This window comes from Spea bombifrons, chromosome 4, assembly GCF_027358695.1.
Source record: "Spea bombifrons isolate aSpeBom1 chromosome 4, aSpeBom1.2.pri, whole genome shotgun sequence".
Lineage (NCBI taxonomy): Eukaryota > Metazoa > Chordata > Amphibia > Anura > Pelobatidae > Spea > Spea bombifrons.
The window spans coordinates 23,464,455-23,487,761 of record NC_071090.1 but is presented as its reverse complement, the minus strand read 5'-3'; the positions used below and the strand labels follow the sequence as shown (position 1 = coordinate 23,487,761).

General features: G+C 36.9%; 1 protein-coding gene across 1 annotated transcript in view; it reads left to right on the top strand.

Annotated features, from left to right (window-relative positions):
• The first annotated feature begins 584 nt into the window (after nt 1-584).
• The window catches only part of WWC1 (WW and C2 domain containing 1), a 92,553-nt gene continuing 69,830 nt past the window's right edge, over nt 585-23,307 (top strand). Inside the window, exon 1 of the mRNA XM_053465350.1 lies at nt 585-734. Coding sequence (XP_053321325.1) covers nt 616-734 — 119 coding nt within the window. The 5' untranslated portion in view covers nt 585-615. The remainder of the gene's footprint in view (nt 735-23,307) is intronic.

The window sequence follows — 23,307 nt, the reverse complement described above, 5'->3', positions numbered from 1 at the left end:
TAAGAAGCCCGGGATAAACGCCTTCTAATACGAGATACTTTTTTGAAAAAAAAAAAAAATCATAGCCCGTAAGGATATCGCGGAAGAAAATGGAGGAGCCGGCACATTTAATCCGTCTGATCCATCTGCAGCTGAATGATCAATGAAAGAAGAGACTGCGGAGACACCCGGGATCTAGCAGCCGTATGCCAAGTCCGAAGTTGCTCTCGAAGTCCCATCGAAGCTGCGGGCAGACATTGAACTAACAAGGTGGAGGCGATCTTCGGGGGAATTATCTCCACTCCGTCCAGATCGAGTCACACAGACACTCAAATGACAAGACCTGGGAAACTCAACCCGCTCACCGCTCACTGGAGGGCTTCGTATACACAAACTTGGTGATCGCCTATTGCAACCTGAAATATTTTGGAATTTTATGTTATTTGTGGAATCCCTCTTTTTTTTGTGTGAATTTTCTCTCCTTGGCTGGTGGACATAATTCTGATTATAATTTTATTTTGCTTTTTTTTTTAATAGTTTTTTTTTGTAATCAATATCATATTTGCTATTATTTGCCCCCTTTATATATTAATCACTTTTTGGAAAACTTTATGGGGGAGCTGAACCTTTCTGGAGATGATAAGGAAGGAGTTACCTCTGCCACAGGGCTGGGAAGAAGCCAGAGATGTTGATGGGAAAATCTATTACATTGATCATGCCAATAAGACCACCAGCTGGATAGACCCCAGGGACAGGTATGACATATAAATATATATTATTATATATTTATTATTATATATATGTTTATTTGAAAATATCTACCAATGCACTTCCTGTTGCCATCATAACAGCTGTTGCAGGTGCCTGTATCATTATTGTTTTGTGTGTAAATATATATATATATTTATTTTAAAATTTTGTTTATGTGGATTATTTTATTTATTTTAGCTTTTTGTAGTTTTTTTTTTAATGGAATTTTGAGTTGATTGCGGTAACTTATAAAATTTGATACTTACCACCTGATTGCTATTGACTGGCTGTTGAATATTATTAAACTATAATTATTGTGTGCTCTTGGTACACAATATGGAAAATCTAGTCATTGTTGGGGCTTAGAATTGTTGCTACTGGGTATGTTTCAAATTCATATTTATTTTACTGATGTGATGGAAGAACTTAGGGAAAAAAGCATGTTTAACCCTTGTACACTGCATAGGTTAAATCATGTACACCAGCATGACAGGTCTGTGTAATAGAATAATAAAAACACAATAAATTAGATTGTAATTATATTTATAAAGAACAGTTTTCATGCAAACTGCTTAATCTGGAGCAACAGACAGAAATTCATTTGGTTTCCAGGGTAACTTCTCCTGTTCAGAACTTTGCCCTAGAAGAGCCTTTATAAAAAGGGCCTTTCTTAGTAAGAACCATACTAGTAATTTGCATACTGTCTTTCAGTAAGTAAAAAAACAAACATGTTATTTTTTAAATTTATTTTATATTCCATTTAAAATGTATTTTTTTGTAATATTTTTTATATTCCATTTAATTTATTTTTATTTTTTTATATTTCATTTAAAATGTTTTTTTTTATATTTCATTTAAAATGTTTTTTTTTTAAAATCACTTAACATAACTCATTTCTTTTCTGGAATCTGATCAAATGTATTTGTATATTTCTGGCAAGAGAGCCCAGGTTTTTACAGTATAGAATTAACCATTTATTTGTGTGAGATATCTGGTTGCTTAGGAAGTTCTGCCCATTGCTAATTAGTCCCGGAAAGATTAGCCTTGTTTACCAGGGAATATATCTGTAAACTGATTTGCATGGTTGGCTGGATAGTTATATTGCATAGATATAATTGTTTTGTTACAAATTAATAAACATTGAGTATGTTTTGTAAACCTTGCGCCTGTTATATTATGTTATATTATATCAGGTTTGGTGCAATCTTTGTTGCTTTATAATATGATTTGGCATGGAACAGGATCAGACAATGTGTATATAAAAAAGGCCTTATATCACAAAAATGTAGCTTTATTGTAAAGAATTATATGATATTATTGGCGCTACCAATTTCCTGCATGGTTCTTTGATAGTATCTCAGGAAGTCGATGTTAAAGGTGCTGTCCCACTTAGACTAAACATTAATTGTATTCTAGTACATAGAGTCAAAGCTGTGACAGCTAGGTGTCCATGGCTAGGTGTGAATGAGACAAAAGTTTACAAATTTTACATAATTTTCATTTACTAGCAATAGGAGCGATGTTTCCAATGCTGCATTTACAGAGTTCAGTTCAACAGGGACTCCATAACAGCGCCATTAAATCTTGGTTCCATGTTGTGCAATGTTGTAAAGGGACATACCAGCCATCGTATGAACTTTAATATGAATTTATTTTACCATTATGGCCCTTGCGCAGATTGTGCAGTGCATTTGCCTCCTCAGTTCCTAAACTTAGAGGAGATGTGTGTATTAATAATAATAAAATCATTACATATATTATAGTGATTTTCAGTGGAACACATATAAGGCTTAATACAAATCGCTCCTATGGAAATCAGCATTAATTTTAGTACATTTTATCATTTTATTAAGAAAGTGTTTTACATAAGTACATTTGACATCGACAGGGTTAATATCTCTGGTATTATTGTTGTCTTTTGTTGTTATTTGAGTTTTTGGTCACCAGTGTCACAACTAGCCACTAACTATGCCTGCTATGTATGCATCAGGTGAAAAGAATTTCTGAACATAAACAGAGACAAATACTATAAAACCTAATAAAATACAGAATGTAAACCACATAGCAAGGTGTGTTTGCTAACCACTGGTACATTACAGGGAGACCACATACCGTACTTATTTATAAATTGTTTTCATTATGATCAGTGTATTTGACTTATTAAGTGCCCTAAATGTGAGCAGCGCCTTGAACACACCTATGGTACTCAGAGGGTTAATCATGAGTCTCATTATTGATCATCTTTGTTGTTTTTTCAGACGTTTGTTACATGAACAGAAGTTTTCAGTGACTCTACAAATACACTATATGGACAAAAGTATTGGGACACCCACAGGAGTTTTATGACATTGTATCTAATACATAGACATTAGTATGTAGTTGGTCCAAAATATATGTATAATCTGTAGCGTTGTCTAAAATGTCTTGGTATGTCCCCTTGAGCATACCAAGACATTTTGGAGAATGCTATGCTTCCAACTTTGTGGGAACAGTTTGGGGAAGGCCCCTTTGTATTCCAGCATGACTGTGTCCCAGTGCACAAAGCAACGCCATAAAGACATGGTTGGATGAGTTTGGTGTGGAAGAACTTGACTGGCCCTCACAGAGCCCTGACCACAAGCCCATCAAGCACCTTTGGAATGAACTGGGACAGGGATTGCGAGCCAGGCCTCCTTGTACAACATCAGTGCCTGACCTCACAAATGCTCTTCTGGATGAAGGGGCAATATTTCTCACAGAAACACTCTAAAATCTTATTAAGAGTCGAAGCTGTTATAGCTGCAAAGGGGGGGGGTAACTACATATTAATGTCAATGTACTTAGAATACAATGTCATCAAAGTCCTTGTTGGTGTAATGGTCAGTTGTCCCAATACTTTTGTCCATATAGCGTAAGTGTGTAGCAGAAAATGGTCCAATGGCAGAATATCATATGATCAAAGAAGGCAATTTCTTCCTCGCCTCCTCTGATAAGCAAGAGCAATCACGTACATATCATGATTATAAATGCATTACGTTCACCATAAGCATTCAGCAGCCTCATGCTGTGTTTGTGGGAGTTGAACAGAGCTATTTGCTTGTCCATGGCCCATGGCTGCACATCACATAGTGATCCACAAGCTGTCAGGTCCAGCCATTGACTGTTTAATAATAATCAGAGTACTCTGCCAACCTCTCATAGTGCGTGGCAGTTCAGGTCTGTCCTTTCTCTGACACAGACCACTCTAACCATTTCCTCATACTCCTGAGTGCTGCCAAACAAGGAGTGCCATGTTATGTCATCCTCATAATTCGGCAGCACACTGGAGAGATAACTGAAGGAGGCCCCTTCAATGACTTCTAAATTGAGCTGGAATGGTTATTAATTGCATAATATAGGTATGGTATGGTGTGTTATCTTTATGTGATATTCCATTGCTGTCTGACTGGTTTGCCTTTTGAAGATGCCTACCTCAGATACAGTGTACATTATGTGAATATATATATTTTCATTACCAGCATGTACTTTAACTGTTTGTCCTTGTGGTGGCAAATGAGTGGTTTTGGTTGTTTTTAGAGATTAGTTTTCTTAAGTAGCATTAATCATCGTTTCACCAATTCTGTTTCATTATACAGTATATCTTATGTAAACCATTCATTGCAGAAACGACCAGCCATTGATAGTCGAGTAATTATAAGAAATATTGTTCAATAGGTGTAAATAATAATTCTCTTTTTCAGTAGTATAATTGGAGGCCTTTTCCTTATGCGCAGGATAAAGACCGCACACAGAGCAAACAAATGGCACTGTTATGTCATGCAGTAGATGAACAATACAATTTCATGTTGATGTTGACAACAACTCACTGCGTGTGGACAGGTTTCATGGACGTGTCAGCATTTAGATCCCAAGGCTTAACTATATACGTAGAGCGGGACTTTATAAGGTGTGGGTTTATATTTTCAGAAAATAAAAAGAGGTAATCAGGATAAAATTATCACACATCAAACTGATGAAAAATGAGCATTAGTAAAAAAATGACAGGCATTCACTAGTTTTATTAAAATAAAATATGAAAACCCTTTGTAAAGTACTGATATAGCTGAGAACGTGCTACTTGTCCCTAAGACTTAGCTATACTGGCCTTTCAGTTGATGCCGAACTATCATTCCCATGATCCTCTGACACAGCGGCAGAACTACAAGATGCAGATACATTATTTTATTGTGTCCATTTTTGTGTAGACACTTACATTCACTACCCCAAAACGGGAAGGGAGGGAGAGAGATCCCAAACACCATTGGCGACAGGGTGCAGAGTAATTTTAAGACTTATTTGTACCTGCACGGCTTACAAAATAAATAAATAAATAAGTAAATAATGCATTACCGGCATACCCCATGTTAACGTACACGATGGGTCCAAAGCATGTAAGTGAGTGTATGTAAACAGGGGAATGGTTACGCTGTAACTATGTTCTTACCCGAGTGTCTTTAAAGTGAAGGCTCTTATAGCTGGTATCCCTGTATGTCATACATTTAGGTGCTCTGTACATATGTCATTCATTCATGAAATGATTGTGCTTATGTATTGAGCATTGTGCACACTGTTTTGTGCATACATATTGGCAATGTATTCATTTTGAAAAAACACATTTATACTCTTTGTGCTTTTATTATCATTTTAACTTTGTTTTCACCCATTAAAAATGTACGGAAGTTTTTGGGCCATTATCAACAGCTGTGCTCTCTGTGGGATTTAGTATGGTGTGTATTTGTCTGTACATGTGTCTGGTTGTGTTAGCGTGAGTGGGTATGTTAGAATGGTGTTTTGGTGTTTGTTAGTGTTAAATGTGTTAGTGTAAGTGTCTATGTGCATGTGTGTTAGTGCGAGTGTCTGGATATGAGGGAGAGCTTTGGGTCTCCTGACTGAAACGTTAGGAGGGAACTGCCAGATGGTGGTAGATTTGATTCGAAAAATCTCCATCCTATAAACAACTACTGGCCATGTTTTTCAAAGCAAAAACTGGTGAATTTTGAGACAGTGCCAAATGTGGAGCTTTGACCATAGAACTATGGAACTGTGCCATGACCGAGGAATCGCCTTAGTTTTGTTGAACAAGACTCCTGTGTGTTGGTCAAAAGTAAAACAACTGGCAACATACCTATTTTCTACGTGTGCCATTTTACTTGCACATATGTGTAGAATGACATCATACTCTGTGTCACTGTATGTGACGGCACGTAGATCTTTTTATTTCCTGGTCCTTTGTAAAAACGGTTTCTTTGTAGCCTACTGGCTCAGGAATGCAGGAGGTTAATAAATGGTTAACTAGGTTGTTTTCTTTTTTATGACCTGGATGAATGATTAGTCCAGCTTTCAGCCTTTGCAGAAGGATTTGTGCATTCCTGGCATTGCCTGCTGCTGTGGTATGTGCGCTGGGCTGACCACAGATCTGTCTGCTGGGGGTACAGAACTCTCCCACTTAGGATAAAGTGAGAGAAGTCTAATAAGTCATGTCAGCTTTTCTTATCTCTGTTGGCTCAGTGGAATTGGAGACGCACTTTATTTGCTAAGAAGTGGGAGCGCTTTCCCTTTTAGAAAAGATGTAAACGTTCTATAATTGAACATATGAAAATCATTGTTCAGGTGTCTTGAATTACACATAAGCTTTAAGATCGGCTAAATACTCTGTGTAAATTTAAAAGTGTCATGTATTACTCAATGAGAATTATTACTCAAGATCATGCACTTGGTGTTCAAAACCCATAATGTAATAATCAGTGGCATCCAACCTATTATCACAGGGTAATAAAGCCTTACAGCATTGCCCAAAGAAGACTAAACATTAAGTTAAGATAGATGGCCGAGGGGAGATAAGTTGATGAAACCTAGCAGGCCAGGTAATAGGACATTAGGTAGCCTGTTGCTATCCATTAAGTTACCCGCTACGTACTTTCTTGGCTCATTAAATATGAGTTTTAGAACAACTTGAGAACCCTATATTAGATGCTGCAGTGCATATGAAATGAGGAAGATGAGGACCAGGAGACAGAGGAGACTGATTTATAACAGGGACTTGGGCCATTGATTATAAGTCCATAAAAGATGTTTGGATATAAAGGTAAATGGAAAGATAGTTCAAATACTGTTAGTGTTCCAGGTAAGCTGGTGAAAGTTTATAGTTCATTAAAATGAACCCTCTACAATAAATGACCAGATATTTCAAAAAATGAAAATTTCAGCTCAGATTATAATATACATGTTAAAATTGCCCATTGGCGATTTGCATTCAGACCAATTCATTTGATAAGTGTAAATTTGTTATTATATAATACACTTAAACATCTTATTTTTTATGGGGAAAAAATCAATATAAAAGCAAACATACAAAGGAAATCTAATGCTGTTACAACTCATATCCTTTGCTTGCTTGTTAAATCCTTAAGCTAACAAAGCTAACAGGGATTTATAACCCAGGACAAATTCCCTAGCAGATATATCAGGTCTGCTGCAATATGATAATTTAATGGAAGCAATATATAAAATGCAGTAGCCAGTCTGGAAGATATTTAGCCCCAAGTTTTATTAGGTTTTTTCTTTGCCCCACAGACAGAAGTTTACTGGTCATAAGTACGCATGGGCTTATTACATAAATACCTATCAATGTGTGACATAAAAAAAGGCTCAGTAAAGTGTTCTCCCAAGCACTATGTTTCATCACACCCCCTTTGGCCATTCAAGATGTTGTGAGCAGTGTTGTAACTACTGGGGGACCCCTTTGTTTGGAGGCACTGGCAAGCTGTTTGGTGACAAAAATGGCACTGACAAACAGTTTGGGAGAAAAATGGCACAGACAAGGTGTTTTGGGGCAAAGGTGCCACTCACAAGTCAGGATGACCAGGTATCACATATTTACTACAAATATGTTGTCTGAAAAAAAGCAATATCAGATATTATTTTTACATTGACATGTTTAATATCAAATATGTTTAATATCAACTGCACTGGCGTGGTTAATAGGACTGGCAGGTATATGTTCATGTAGGCATGTTCTGTCCCGCTTCTTTAGAAAACTATAAACATAAATTAGACCTGTGAAACCTGGTAGGTGGAGAGGCCTGCCATAACTGTTAAAGCCAATGTGACCTTTAATAGACTGTATGTTACAGCATTATCTATTATCTCGTCAGTTACAGGTAAAAGCTGAAAAGCTACCTATATGTACCTGAAGAACCATTGAGAAACAAAGTAAAGCCCACCCATTGCTTTACCTTTCTTGATCCTCAGACCGGTACCAGCTAATGTGCCCAAAGCTGAGTAAATAAGGAGAAGGCGTTATGAAGTGGGCACCACAGGAACCGTTAAAGCGTAAATGAAAAAAAGTGCCGATTAATAATTGGGATTATACATACAGAGTAGGCATTGTGCAAATAGCTTAAAGGAGTGCAATTACCATAGCAACCAGAGGATATGGCCATACCTCTCCTGTAAGATCTCATGTCAACTCTTCTTTTAGTGAAAAAAACCCAAAATATCTGTAGCTAGACATCAATTTCAGTGACAAGTCCTGTTATTGGTTAGTATAGGACATTGGAAATGATTTGCACAGAAAATTACAGAAAAGCAGCAGTGTGTTTTACAACTGCAGTAAGCGGAGTTTGTTTCATAAAAGAGAGGGATAAAACCATTAAAGTAGTTAGTAATGATTTGGAAAAATGAGTAAGTGGAACAGAACCTTTAAATTACAAACTTGGTGGATTGGGTTTGTCAACCTTGATTTATCAGACAATTATTATTGTTGTTAACCTACAAAGTGTTAACAAGAAGGACTTGTGTCAATGAACTCCTCACTAGTGAGAAGTGCTGGTTGCTACCTCACACTTTCTAAGTGCCCCAGTTAAGGAGTAACAGTCCCTCTGTCCTTCCTACTTTCCTACCTCTTTTCTAGAAGCTCAGAATATTTACATGGTATGTGTGTGTATCACAGTGTTCTACAGTCCTAAAAGCCACAATAATCCGTATATAAACAGCTGTACACATTAAATTGTGTAAAAAAAATATTCTGGTAAATACGTTATACATAAGTAACTATCAGCAGGTCCCAAAGTCATATAGCAATGTTTGTCTTTCTTCTGACATTTCAAATGTTGTAAGGTATGCCACCCATTTTAAAAAAAAATATATACAAAATACATTTTAAGCGGTTCTAGGGTTTTAGTAAGTAGGTTCTTATTGGTTCTGTGCTATTACATCATTTACATAATGTTGTGATGTCACTGTTAATACACTCTAGTGTGATAGTCATAATGTTCTATGGCAAGTACATTTAGCCACATTTATTACAATTATTTACAGGCTAAGTATATACTGTGCAAGGAAAGAACCTGCAAGCCAATGTAGGCAAAGGAAAAAAACAATGTTGTAGCCTCTTTTCATTACTAAAATCTAAATTGTAATAGAAAATGACAGAATGATGTTTTCGCTCAACTCTTTATAAAATGATCCCATTAAAATAATGGAAACTAAACTCCAATCCGGTTTTCAAGCTTACCACTAATGAATTCTCTTTAACCATTTTTGTTTCGGGTTGTGAGTCGTGCGTCGTGATGAAAATCATTGCAGTTTTTAGAGGCCCGACACTCGATATATGTTAAGAATTACACAAGGAACAGAAGCAGAAGCCTTTGAATGAGTCAAAGAACAAGTAATAGAATAGATCTCCTGTGCGTACTGAATTATTAAAGGTTTCCTAAGTGAAAGAAAATAGCCTCTAAGTCACCCCAGTCTAGGTCAGGCCAAGTTGAGTTCTCTAATGGCAGTGAATTGTCATTTCCTCACCTTGTACATCATTTCAAGCCAGCCACTTCGGTGCTAAATGCTTTTTAACACAGTAAAAGGGAATAGACTCATTTAACTTAAAATCGTATGAAATCATCGCCTCTTAAACTCAAACTTGCAATTGTTTTTCTGATTTTCTTAAAAAAGTATTGCCAGTTGTAGTGTGGCATTGGGAGGAGGGAGAGATGGAAAAGGAGACATATTTTTATACTTCTCTCTCTCTCTTCCTTGTTCATTCGCTGGATTTTTCAGTTCTTGAACTTATGCCGTAAAAGGTGATGCAAAACACGATTCTAGAAAGCAGGTAGCCAGTTCTGCTCTGTTGCTTCATACTCTTTAAGAGCAGTTATTACGATTTATATTTGCTCTTGTTATCTTTAATAGGTATTTGTCTTGCAGAACTGCCATCTACTGTATCATTGATTTATTTCACTGATTTAGGTAAACTCAGCTATTTTTATTTAAATAACCTTGTTTATATGAAATTGTTATAGATAAGGGTCATAGAAAGTGGTCCCATAATAGTTGGTGGTCTGGAAAATGGAGTTCCAAGCGAGATGTATGTGTGCAGTGCCCAGTATCCAGTGGCAGCAAATATCCCAGGTCTTCTCTAGCAGCCCAGGTGCGCACCCTGTACCTGATGGGATGTTAAGAGCATATGTGAGAGGTGTCAGTCCCCCTCTCCTTCATTGAAACCTGGCAGGTATCTGACAGACAATACCAGAATTGATAAAAGGAATAAAAAACATATGGAAATGGAGAAATGCTAAATACATATGTTGGGGCAATCTGGCAGCAAAGGGTTAAAGTTTTTTTATAAATTGCTTGGGACATCCCAGTGACCCACTTCTTGGTGCTATCAAAGTGTGGCATGCATTGTGTTTGTGGTAGGACCATCTGGAGAATATTTACAGTCCGGCAGTGATGAGGTCAGATCTTGAATGCCTTATGTGTAATCACTTTTCTACTCCCCTCCCCAACAACGGAAGCTTAGTCATCAAAAGATATCCGCTATGAGTCTTTTACGCAAATCTCAGTCTTTATCAAATGCACAAGTGATTTTATTTATAGAAAATCATGTTAAAATCAGTTGCATATTTTTTATTCATGCAAAAAATCCCTGATATAATAGGGTTCAGGTTTCAGAATGTCACTCTGATATTGGAACATGCATTACAAAGGTTGTTTGAACTTGCATATCTGTCTCTCTTTGAGTACGACCATAAACTCTAGGTGTGTATGATGTGCGCAGAACTAGTCTCGTCACATAACTCCCCAGGATTCAGAATCATACTCAAAATGTCAGAGGTTCAAAATGAGACACATTCATTTGTGGTTGTGGTTAAAGGTGGGGAGCATAGCCAAAGGGAGGGTTTCAGAAAAAGTGCCCCTCAGTAGACTGTCCCATGCAAAATGGGAAAATCTGGAGGTACGTTCAGAATGGCCATTTTGGAAGCAAAGGTAATGCTAAAGGACGGTCCGAACAGTCACACATTTACAACTTGTTTAAAACATTGGCTATTAGGTCTTCTTGCTTCAGTGACCTCAAGGACTGAGGTTTGTGGCTGTCCTACCAAAATGCAGACACTCGGACACCTCTCATCTTTTCTAATGTCAAAAGATTTTTTTTAGAGGGTGTGATTTGAGGCTTGAAGCATCAGGGAGGAATGAGGAACCACTGACACCTGAGTCCTAAAATGGGACATTTGGGAGGTGTTTCTTGGCCTGTCATATTATCAGGGCAACAAACAATATGTTTTCCTTAAGATTTAAACATGCGTTGTACTAGCTGGACCATGGTGGTCATGTCTGGGTACAGAGTTGGGTGATGAGAGCAGGGGGTATTAGCATGTAGCTAGGTAAATGACATCTCCGTGAACACATCTGTATTTACATTCCAGACACCGCTACATGAAAAAGACAACTTGCACACCCCATTATTCCAAACCAGGCTTCATAGACAGAACACGCACAGACAATGGGATGTGCACAGTGGGACAGGAAGTGATGAGGTGGTTGGGTCTAGGGGCGCCATTCTGTACCTCTTCCTTTGCCTCTTATGGCACCCCTAAAAATTACACATACCCTTTTCTGCTTTTGTGGCTAAGAACATCACAGCTGTCAACAGTTTTCATCTGGTTAGGGAATCCTGACAGCTGAATTTATGTTAACCTCTTTGTTTAATTAACCTTCTTGGAGTAGGCCTAGAATCACCAAGGTTTAGGAGGCCTAAAGAAATTTCCACAGCTTCCCTGCGGTACGCTATATATATAACTAATACATAACCAGAAATATATGGAGACTGTATTCCAAAAATAACATGCTGTTTGATACTTTTATTTTATCAAGGGAAATACAAGATTTTCCATTCCGATAATAGTACATGCAACAAGGGAATGAATTATCACAACCATGAGGTTGATTTACTAATCATCCCTGGAGGCTGTTTAGGTAGCAGAGGCTGTCTTGAAAATAAACAATAGCAGTGATTTTACCATTTACATTTTGCCACCAATATATATTACGGATTTAGTAATCCAAGTTCTAGTAATGTTGAGAAGCTAAACTTTTTTTACTTTAGTTGTTGTGGACATATTGGATGTAGTCTTTGGATGATACACATCTCTAAGTGGGGACCGTAGAGATGAGGACGTGGTACTCTCCTGAATGGAAGCTCAGTTGCTAACTGACCAGTTTTCCAAGGTGTTTATTTGTATATATCAACGTTTCAATGCCCCATGCCAGGACACGTGTGTGCGTGTGTGATGCTCCATGCCTATTATTCTCATGTAGCGCTCTATCCACGGAACCGCTCTTTTGTGCATCCATGGCAAGCTGCAGAACATCAGGTATCACTGGTAGCTATACATAGTCTAGGTTGCTCATTTCCTTGGGTTGTCAAAGCAAACTTTTTCACACACACATATATATATATAACTGGGGGGTGGGGGAAAATGTCATTAACGTGATCAGGAATACCAGGATAAACAACGGTACTTAGTTGTTATGTTTGCCCTGTTTGCCATAACATGATGGTTCTATATACATATAAATAATAAGCATTCAAGGTAACGCCTTACAATTTTTTTATATTTCATAATTCAATTATCCTAAAAGTTATTGTCAAAATCCATTTTTGGTTCCCTTTATCTTCTCCGCGTCAAATTGACAATGAAAAGTCTTTCATTCCTGTCATTGTTCCAGTTGGCGTCCAGCTACAAACCTGTCAGCTTTACCAGCTGATGTAGCATTTTCATACCGAATGTGTTAGGACTGAAGATTCTGTGACAGCATCGTTTTATATTCTTTAAAGATAGAATAATTTAAATTCAAGCTATAAATAAAATCCTGGCAAATATAAATGTAAATTGTAAACCATATGTTAGCAATGTATGTTTACCAATGATGTTGTGTCCAATCATATTGTGGACCACAGCTTACATTGTGCCGGGGCCTGCAAAGTGGTTAATCATGTGCGGTTTACATATTTTAGTGAAAGTGCAGTAAGCTGGTACTGTCCCTCGATGCTATCATATGTTTAATATCTAGTTTCCAGTGATTACAACAAAGCGCATAAAAATAATTTAAAATTACTTAAGGGTAATGTTAATGTTACATCATACAAAAACATTTTAGACAGTTGTGTGGCACCTGTTTGGGGAAGGCCATTTTCTATTCCAGTGCACAAAGCAGGGCCGTTAAAGACATGGTTTGATGAGTTTGGTGTGGAGGAACTCGACTGGCCTGCACAGAACCCTGACCTCAACCTCACTGAACACATTTGGGATCAGTTGGAATGGAGCTTGTGAGCCAAGCCTTCTCATCCAACACCAGTGCCTGACCTCACAAATGTCCCGTTGTGGCTGCATGGGGACAAATTCCCACAGATCTTGTGGCAAGCCTTCCCAGAGAAGTGGAGACTGGTATAGCCAGAAAGGGGGACAACTCCCAATTAAAGTCCATGGTTACAACAAGGTCATATAGGTGTGATGGTCATGTGTCCACATACTTTTGGTCATATAGTGTACCATGGGAAAAGGTATCTTAATACCTTCTGAGGAACTGCATGATGGATCCTACCTATCACATTTATTGTGATTTGTTAAGTTGCTGACTATTGTTGATTGGCTCTGGAAGCTTTCATAAGGAAGTTAAATGAGGCAAGAGGAAGAGACAGAGCTTCAGGACAGGAAATTGATTAGCAGATGCTGGCTCTGCTACAGGCTGCTATAAACCTTTAAAACATATATTAAATTGTTGAGGTATTGCAGGTTAACGGAAATGCGTAATAGGTGAAATTAAGTACAACGTTGTGAGGCACAAATTATAATGCACATTATTACACTAACACCATAACCTTACAAAATCCTTTAAGACTTGTTTGATTCAAAGCACTCTGCTAATATATTAAATTTAGCATGTGTTCTTTTTGTCAGAACCGACAGCTAAACCATAGATATTTCGAGCCCATTGAGAATTCACACCTCAATTAAAAGCTGAACCTGTAGAAAGATATGACATTACTATGCATTCGTCCTAATCCCCACTTCCTATTTATCATTCCAAATGTCAGAATTAAGCTTGTGCAGCTGTGAGTTTCCCACACTAATGCCTGCTGTTATAAGCTTTTTTTTGTCGACTGGCTTCAACAGTATCCCACATTCTTTGTTGTGCTTTTAACTTACTGTACATTGTTCCTTTGCCAGATGACAGATGGATAAAAAAGTGAGGTGCTACAAATGAACTGGTATCGCAGGTATGTGTCATGCAGTTCATCAAATCAAATAGTTGACTATGGCAGGGTTTTTTTTACGTAGCAAAATAAAAGCTCCTGTGTGGCAAGGGCCTTTCTTAGTGTCAGACAACTTAGACGTAGGGGGACACACTATGAAGTGGACGAGATTACACACAGAGGCATATATTATACAGTGTATATATCATGTACACAATGATTCACAAGTCATATACAAGGCATTTTATATTATTAGGAGGCCTTGGGAACCATGTTGATTTCAGATTAAATAACATATTTATATTATAATATACATACAATCATTACAGACATGAGCAGTTTCAGATAATTAACTTCTCTATTACCAAACATGAACGGATTCAAAGAATGAACCCCTCTATTACCAGACATGAGCAGATTCAGAGAATTAACCCCTTTATTACCAGACACAAACAGGCTTTTTGCTTGGAACGATATTTGAGCGAGGACCGGCCCTGTGTGTGGCTCTTCCAAATCGGCTTTCCGCTTTAAAGTGGTCTGTCAGTGGATTTTATATTTTATATTATTAGGCACGTGGGTCTGTGTTCAGCTGGTGTACACCTGTTTATACCACTTTAATATACATTGCATATTTTAAGCAGATTACCAGGGCCATGCTAGGTTGGCCAACAGATTCACAGTGAAAGGACATCAGTGTATTTCCTAGAAGATTCAACTGATCCTTCCAAAAATGCGTTGGGCATCAGTGGTGTCACAAACTTTCAGAATACAACAAACATGAAACAAAGGCTCATATAATTTCTCATCTTATTTCCTCAGAAACCTTTATTATCTCTCTGAAGTGTACAGACAAGTCTGCTAATTGAACCAAAACTTACCTCCAGCCATTTGTCAAAATCAGACTGAGAAAAATGAAGGAATAGGATGTTTTCAATTGGAGAAGTTTCTTAAGCAGCTAAAATCTCTTATAATCACAGATAGCATTAGGAAGAGTAATGTCTTATTAAAAGCACAACGTATGAATCTTTTCACAGAGCCGTGTTTGAGGTGTCAGGCATGAAGAGATGTTTGATACAAGTGGACACAATACAACCATCTTATTAAGTGTCACTATAAAGCAACTATTCATATTTTACAGACTCCTTCGTTATTGTTCCCCTTGTGCACTTACAGGGACGATAAAGTTCAAACTTATTTTTATCACTGTGTTTTTACTTTTATGCACAAACCAAACCTTCTCCAATCTCTGCTAGAAGCAGATAATAAATAATAAAATTAGCAGGAGAGCAGGGGCATCTTCAGTTTCCGAAATTACCAGAGGGACACTTGTGATTTAGGTGGTGTGGGAAGTGGTATTCTTAGGGCAAGTAAACTTTTTATGTGACTTTGTGACCTGTTGATAACTATTCATGTCAATGGGTAAGGCATTAACAATAATATAGTATTTTTCACTCTGCTGTGTCTATATATACAGTATCTCACATAAGTGAGTACACCCCTCACATTTTCCAGCATGTCTCCAGACCTAAACCCTATTGAGCATCTGTGGGGCATCCTGAAACGGAAGGTGGGGGAGAGCAAGGTCTCTAACATCCACCCTCTATGGATTTTGATCATGGCTTGCATGACTACCCGATTTTGGTGCACCGACCCTACTTTCCTGACTATCGTTTTGGCATCGTCTCCACCCTGCGGGATCCTTTACCAGATCCTTCTATGCTTATCCAGTACCTTGTTGATCCAACTCCGTTCCAATATTACCTACCTCTACCTGGCCTCCTTACTGTTGGGATCATCTAAATCCTGGGGTGCTGCCGCTGGGGGCTTCTCCTTCAGCAGTAGTACTTTGGGTAGAAAAACTTCCGCGGTAAGTGCCAGTGTGGTGGTCGTGACACTTACACTGTTATACAGGCTGTCCACTCACTACTTTACATTGTAGCAGAGTGTCATTTCTTCAGTGTTGTCACATGAAAAGATATAATAAAATATTTACAAAAATGTGAGGGGTGTACTCACTTTTGTGAGATACTGTATATACACACAGACACACACACACACATATATATATTTATATATGTACAGTATCTATATATCTATCTAGCTATCTATTTATCTATCTATCTATGTATCTAGCGTTCAAATCTGATAAGATTTAATTTCTGTGATATGTTCTATTCTGAATTCAAGAAATAGACCAAACCTAATGTGCAGATGTTTTTTAAGGTTTTGATATGATGAGTGCTTTGGAAAGTATTCTTCCTGAATTCTAAAATAGTAAATTATCAAAACTAGAAGTAGTTATATTTCCAAGTTGATTGTGGAATGGAAAACAGTAAATATTAAAGTTCCGATTGTCCTTTTTTTTTTTTTTTTTTTTTTTTTTTAAAAAGGATTGTAGTTGTCATGATCTATTTTTGTGTTAGCACAATACGTTTAACCTTTTTTAAGAATAATTGTGTAATTGCTACTTGTTCATATGGATTAAGAGACTTTGAAATATTTAAAACTATATCTAAAAATATATATTTTAATATTTATCCGTGGCCTGTAGAATTTTTATTATTATTTTTTAGAGGCCTCTTTTTCATAGGGTTTCAGTAAGAGTTTTTGAAGGTCTGAGTATGCATAATTATTCTAAATTCTTTACTTGCTGACATAAATAGTTGTTGCTCAATCTATGAAATCACATAAAAATCCTACATTTTATGGATTGGATAGGGCAATGGATTTAGCCTGACATTGGAGATTGTGAAGGCACTCTGGTACCTTCTGTGAAAACCAGCCCTAAATTGACCTTCACATCGTTGCCTATGGAACCTAAGGAGACATTTAAGGAAATAAAACCAATATATAAGCCAGAGGTGACAATAACCCTTAACTAGCAACAACAGCTACTTGCTTATGGCCATGACCGCCATCTAAATATTCACGGTGTCCCAAGTAAATAGCGAAAATTGATATAGCTGTATTGGTTCAAGAGAAGATGTTTTTTTTTAGTTAAATATATGACATTGGGCCAACACAGAAAAATATGCATATTTACATAAGCTTACGGGACCTCAGGTCTCTTCTTCAGTCTCATTGATAAAGCAAATAAACAAGAAACTAAGGGGAACTGTTGCTGTGGATAATTCCTTTATTTAGTTTGCCGTCTGTCCTTTGTTTCGGCCTTTTAAAGGTGACATTGTCCATGTTCAGTTGTCCCCACGATGTGGAAAATGCTGTTTTCCCAGGAAAAGCATTCTTGGTTACCACCAATTGGTGAGCTGATAAGTGATGGTTTGTTGTCTCTGCTGTTACTTCTGCCTGAGGCTAAGTGGAACAATTAACGTTACTTAAAATATATTCAACTAGAGTTAAATACCCATGGGGAAAATAAGTATGAATTTTGACACATTTTATGTGTAAATGGTTCAGGTGGATTTAGCAGACCGTCAATTTAATGGCACAAACAACCTTTCTAACAGCAATCATTCATGTTTACGAGCCATCTATTGGGTGATTTGATATGACTTATGGGCTCCTCCTGTATGTGTCTCTTTTCAGGATGTGGTGTCATGGGCTCATAAGAGATTGTTGCCATTAACAGACGATCTGCCTTCCTTTCTACACCTGTATTGAACCATTTTGCATTGACCTATATTTTTTTACTTTAGGCTGGAAGAACGTAAGAGATTCTTATTCCTCTCTGTATCAGTGTTCTCAGTCAAAAGTTTGAATTATTTATGAGTCTTTGAATTCATATGTCAAAGCAAGAGAATTTGCAGAATACTAATTATCTTTCCTAGCTTCAAAAAGAGTGAAAAAATGTCATGTAGTTTATATGGGATTAGTACACACCGAGGAACTTTCTGAGCTAGATTTACATTTTCCTTTATTTAGGGTGAGAAAAGGCTTACCCTTTTTTTATTATCCTTGGCATTCTAATTAAATATTATTCCTTTCAGTTAAATGAATGGAGAAATAATATTAAATGTTATTATCCTTGTAATTATTACAGTCCATAGTTATAGAGCCCCGGCAGATTTGTAGCATTATTACAATGAGGGCAGAATACGAAATGAACAACATGACCATACATAAAACCTACTGATACAGATGGAGAAGAAACCCCTGCCCTTGTCAGTTTACAAGAAAAGGGGCATTTTCACAGTAATATGCTGTAAGATTATACGATTGTAAACTCGTTTGAGCAGGGCCTTCCTCACCTGTAGTTTGGTCAAATTGTTATGGTATATACTACTTGTTATGTCTTGTCTAACATTGTATAGCGCTACGGAATATGATGGCGTTATAAAAAACAATAAATAATAATAATTTTATTATTGTAACCTGACATTTTGTAATGTTTGATTAAGACGCCTGTGGGTCAAACCATTGGTCATCCATTCTTAATGGTCAGGTACTTCTCCGGAGTGTATTATTTATTAATATGTTTCTACAAACAAAATACCCACGTTTCCATCGCAAAATGGAACGGTTGCACTGACCTTAATTACTGAGTATTGCTATATGTCAGGGCAATGTATATGTCGTGTATAGCTTGGAGGAAACAAGAGAAATAGGAGGTGTAATAGAAACATATAAATGCTTAACAAAGTACAGGAGGGAAGTTTATTTCGAAGGATGAGAATTTGTAGAAATAAAAGGTTTTGACGTAATGTAAAGAAGTTTTACTTTACTGAGAGGTTGGTAGATAAAGGGTACAGTCTTCTATCAGCAGTGGTAGATGCTAATATAGTAAAGGAACGTAAACATGCATGGGATAGGCTAAGGATAAGCTCAAGGACCTAGTAAGATCTGAGTCTTATATTAGTAAAACTGGGCAGCTGGGCCGTATGGCTCTTATCTGCCATCAGATTCTATGTTTCTATGTTTTAAGGTCGGAACCCATTTATTTAAGGACTTAAATGTTGATTTCTTCACCTGATAACTCGTTTCTTTGGTGCTCAGCATATTTGGTAGGCATGGTGAGTGCACTACAGTGATTTACAGCTTTGAAAGTCACAACAATGTTTGTACAAACAACAGTAATCATGTTTACAAATGAAACTGTGTAAATAACAAGTATTCTTCTTCTTCTAAATGACTCAATAGGCAACGGTCATTTAAAAAGGCTTGGTAAAGCCCGGCTGCACCTTGACTCACACCCTTTAAACAACAATCTACCTTACTAGTGTTAGCCCAAGCTGCACACCTTAAAACTAATGTAGGCAAATCACTCAGTAAATAGATCCACTTGCCCAAAGTGACAAAATGAATATGTTTTTGAGGAAAAAGAAAACACCATGCAATAAATGCTATGTACATTTAACAGTTTAAGTGAACGTTCTTGCACAACTTGAAAAAGAACAAGGTCACACACATACACACGCTTACACATATGTACATAACTGAAGTACAACAAACATTTGAATTTGGGGCGCTTTCCTTTTAGATGAATTTGCATGTATTACGGTATATAGTGTTACAGAAATGTGGTTTTCACATTGAAGAAGTACACTTAATAATGACGCTGCATTTCATCAGATTATTTAGCAGAGTGAATTACATTTTGAGAGATGATTCAGCTTGTCTGCTATTCCCAGCTAGATTTCTGAGTGAATGAGCTTGTCTCGGAGAAAGAATTGCCCTGGAATCCAGCATTTAATCCAGTTTCTATTCATGCTTCATTAAGGCTTAGGCATTTTATTACAGAGTGTGTGTCAGGCCTTGCCAGGGAGGTTGCTGGGAGACCCCCCGAAGCCTCTACTATGAGATCATGCAAGCTTCCCAGACAGCGTACAGCTTTACAATGAGTTGGTGACAATAGAGGTGGTGATAATATTTGTAAAGAAAGCCATTAGCATTTAACACATTCTACCATTTCACTTCACTCCACTTAAAGAGACAGTGCATCTTAGAAACATGTTTCTAGCCTGCAAGAAGATTTGCTGTGTTACATTCATTGACAATAAGAACAGAAGCTGTAAACAAAAAAAAAATCCCAAAACACTTATATGCACGAAAATGACATTTCAATATTAGGGTAAAAAATAATATCTTATACTTACATACATAAAAAAAAATGTGTATTATATCCCTGTCTATACCAGACTATAGCAGTGTAAGAAAATATTGTTTCTTTTTTTATCTATTTTGTTAATTATGTTTCATCATAAAATTGTTAATTTTAAATTTCGTTTCCCTGGAAATTTCAAACCCAGTGTCTGTCTTTCTTTTCCTTCTGAAGAATTGCACAGAAAGCTGACAGTCCCGTACATCAAAATGGTACAGTTAGAATAAGCAAAAAAAGGGAACAGTAAAGTAATGGAAGGGATTCCCTATAGAGGGGGTTAAAACTAGGTCCTCCATACTGACTTTTTATGAAAACAAGTGACTTTCAACGCAGGAGGCTTGAAAAAAAACTTTCAACAGTTCTGGTCAAACCTGATCGGCTGCAAAGAATGTTGATGGAATCAGCCTATGACCGGTCAAATGCCACTTGCGTAGCTTCAGAAAACAAATTGTATTTTAGTAGAATGTAACCAAATCATACCCTGATATAAAAAGAGTATGTACACTATATAGTATATACTGCCATTGGTCTTCTATATCCTTAAAAATTCAAAATGTGGTGGTGTTTTTGTTTAGGTATAGCTAGGGGACACAACGTTAAGACCTTAGGGCTTAAGACTTTTAGAGATTTTCTCTGTGATCCCATATATTATATAAATAATACAAAGGAGCCTAATATTTTGAAAATGGGATTCCAAAAACCAAAAGGTAATTTTGTTGCTGATGTAGTACCGTCAATACCAGTCATAACCAAACAAATCAAAGGCACAGCCCCAGTTCTCAGCTTTGGACCCTGATAGTTTTTAACGCTGAATGAAAACGTGGCCTAGGAAGGTACAGACAGAATCTGGGAGAAGTGCTCTACAGAAACTGGGTGATGTGGACTCATGAGTGTCTTGGAAAATGTATCTGTTCCTGGCAACCTGGACTTATTTTTGAATTCCGGACTCTTCAGAGGAGGTTAAAATCATTTATCCTCGATATCTATATATTTTTGCATGCAGACCTGCTAGTGTGATGTTCTGGTGACTGTGTCTCTTTAACAGTACAGAAGTCTCTGTCTCCATCTGTGTATTTACCAAGCAAAAAATACTGAAAGACATGCTTTAGGTGTAATAAATTGAGTTTTCTAACTTACTGGCTAGATAATCGGGCAGGTTTCCAGTGCTTAATGTGCTGCATTAAACAAGGCAATCAGTCTTTGCCTTATCATTGTACAGGAGAGTGTTTGTATGCTAGGCAGCCATTTAGTGTAAATAATATGGATGGGGTTTATTGGCTCCAAGGAATTTAACAGGTTGCCCTGGTATCCTGGAAACATAGAGGGTGAAAATGTAAACACGTGAATGGACTTACATTCTTGGAATTTTTCTTCACCCCAAGAGGAGACAGATGGGAACTACATTTAACTTTTTTTTCCAAAAAAGTTTATACTGATAAGAACCAGGCTCCCTTACCATATAGATCTAAAAAAAATCAAAATCTATACTACTCACTTTCATATTATTAGAATGTATTTTCTACATACGTGAAGTATGTAAAAATAACTAAAATGTACTACAAGTATAGTAACCTATGTATTTTGTTATGGGAATATATTATGCTACTTATGTAAAACATAGAAACAAAAAAACAATTTATTTACTGCTGCACTCAGAGGCGATGCATGTTTGTAAAAAGTTTTACATGGTTGATGAATGCTACTGAAATAAAAAGAGAATTACATTTCATTTTGTTGGTTATTTTGATTAATTTGAACTATAATGGCAAAATGTAGCTCATATTACGTTAAAGAAAAAATAAAGAAAGAAAAATAAATATATATAGATATATAGTAAAATATAGGTAAGTTATTAAACAAACCCCTACACAATAAATAGAAAGCTTATTCCCCCATAAAAAAGCCAACCTGGATATCCCAAGCAAAATAGCATAAACTGGAGAAAATAGGTTTTAACCCCTTAAGGACAGAAGGTTTTTTCCCCTATCCTAAAGGAGCTTTTTGCCATTTTTACCATATGTTAAATCATTATTGCCATTTTCAATGTCTGGTATACACAAACTAGGGTGCCCTGCACTGCTGATCGCAGTACCTGTGAGGAGCCTGGGGGGAAAGTGAACAGACATCCCATCAGGGTCTGGACAGACCATCATTGGTCTCTACTCTCCTCCATTCTGCTTTAGGAAAGAAATGCCGGATTATGCGATAAGGTTGATAAAAGCTAAAGTTGTATCGGTGCTCATGCTGTGCTGATGTGGGTTAGCCCAAGCTTTCACATTTGTCTACACCATAATTTACATCCAGGAAATTAGGCAATATTACAAACTTTTCTGTGTCTTCTCTAGATCCATACTGGTCATCAGGCTTTGATATACCAGGGTAGATTTTAATCCCCAGCCCAGCCCTGTTCTTCACTGTGGGTTTTCTAAACAGTACTGTTTGGTAAGTGGTAATATGTTTTGGCCTAAACTTCTGCAAATGGAATACTTTTACAACAGAAACAAATGGGCAGACTAGATTGGTCAAATGGTTCTTTTATGCAGTTAAATCCTATATTCCTGTGTATATTTATGGGCATTTTCCAAGCCATTTCACACACTGCATGTTATTCTCTTCTATATAAAACAGTATAACAACATTCGGTGATTTAGTTAGTCCTACCCTTTGTCTTTGTTTCCACCATTAAATATGTACACAAAGATTTATTTTTCTTTATGATCCGTGAAATCAGTTCATATAAGGGAATAAAAATGCTTTATGAAATATGAACTTGAAGAGATTACAGTTCACCTTTATTTTAGATGAGTTAGTGAGGCGTACTAAAGTCACCTTCAGTAATGGAATATGTGGATGCTTGAAGTTTTATTCTGTTATTTATGTAATGTTGATAATGAAAGCAGAATCATTTCTTAAGGGGGTAATTTATTGAATCACCTAGCCAGTAGGGTACTTAGTATTTTGTGCTAGC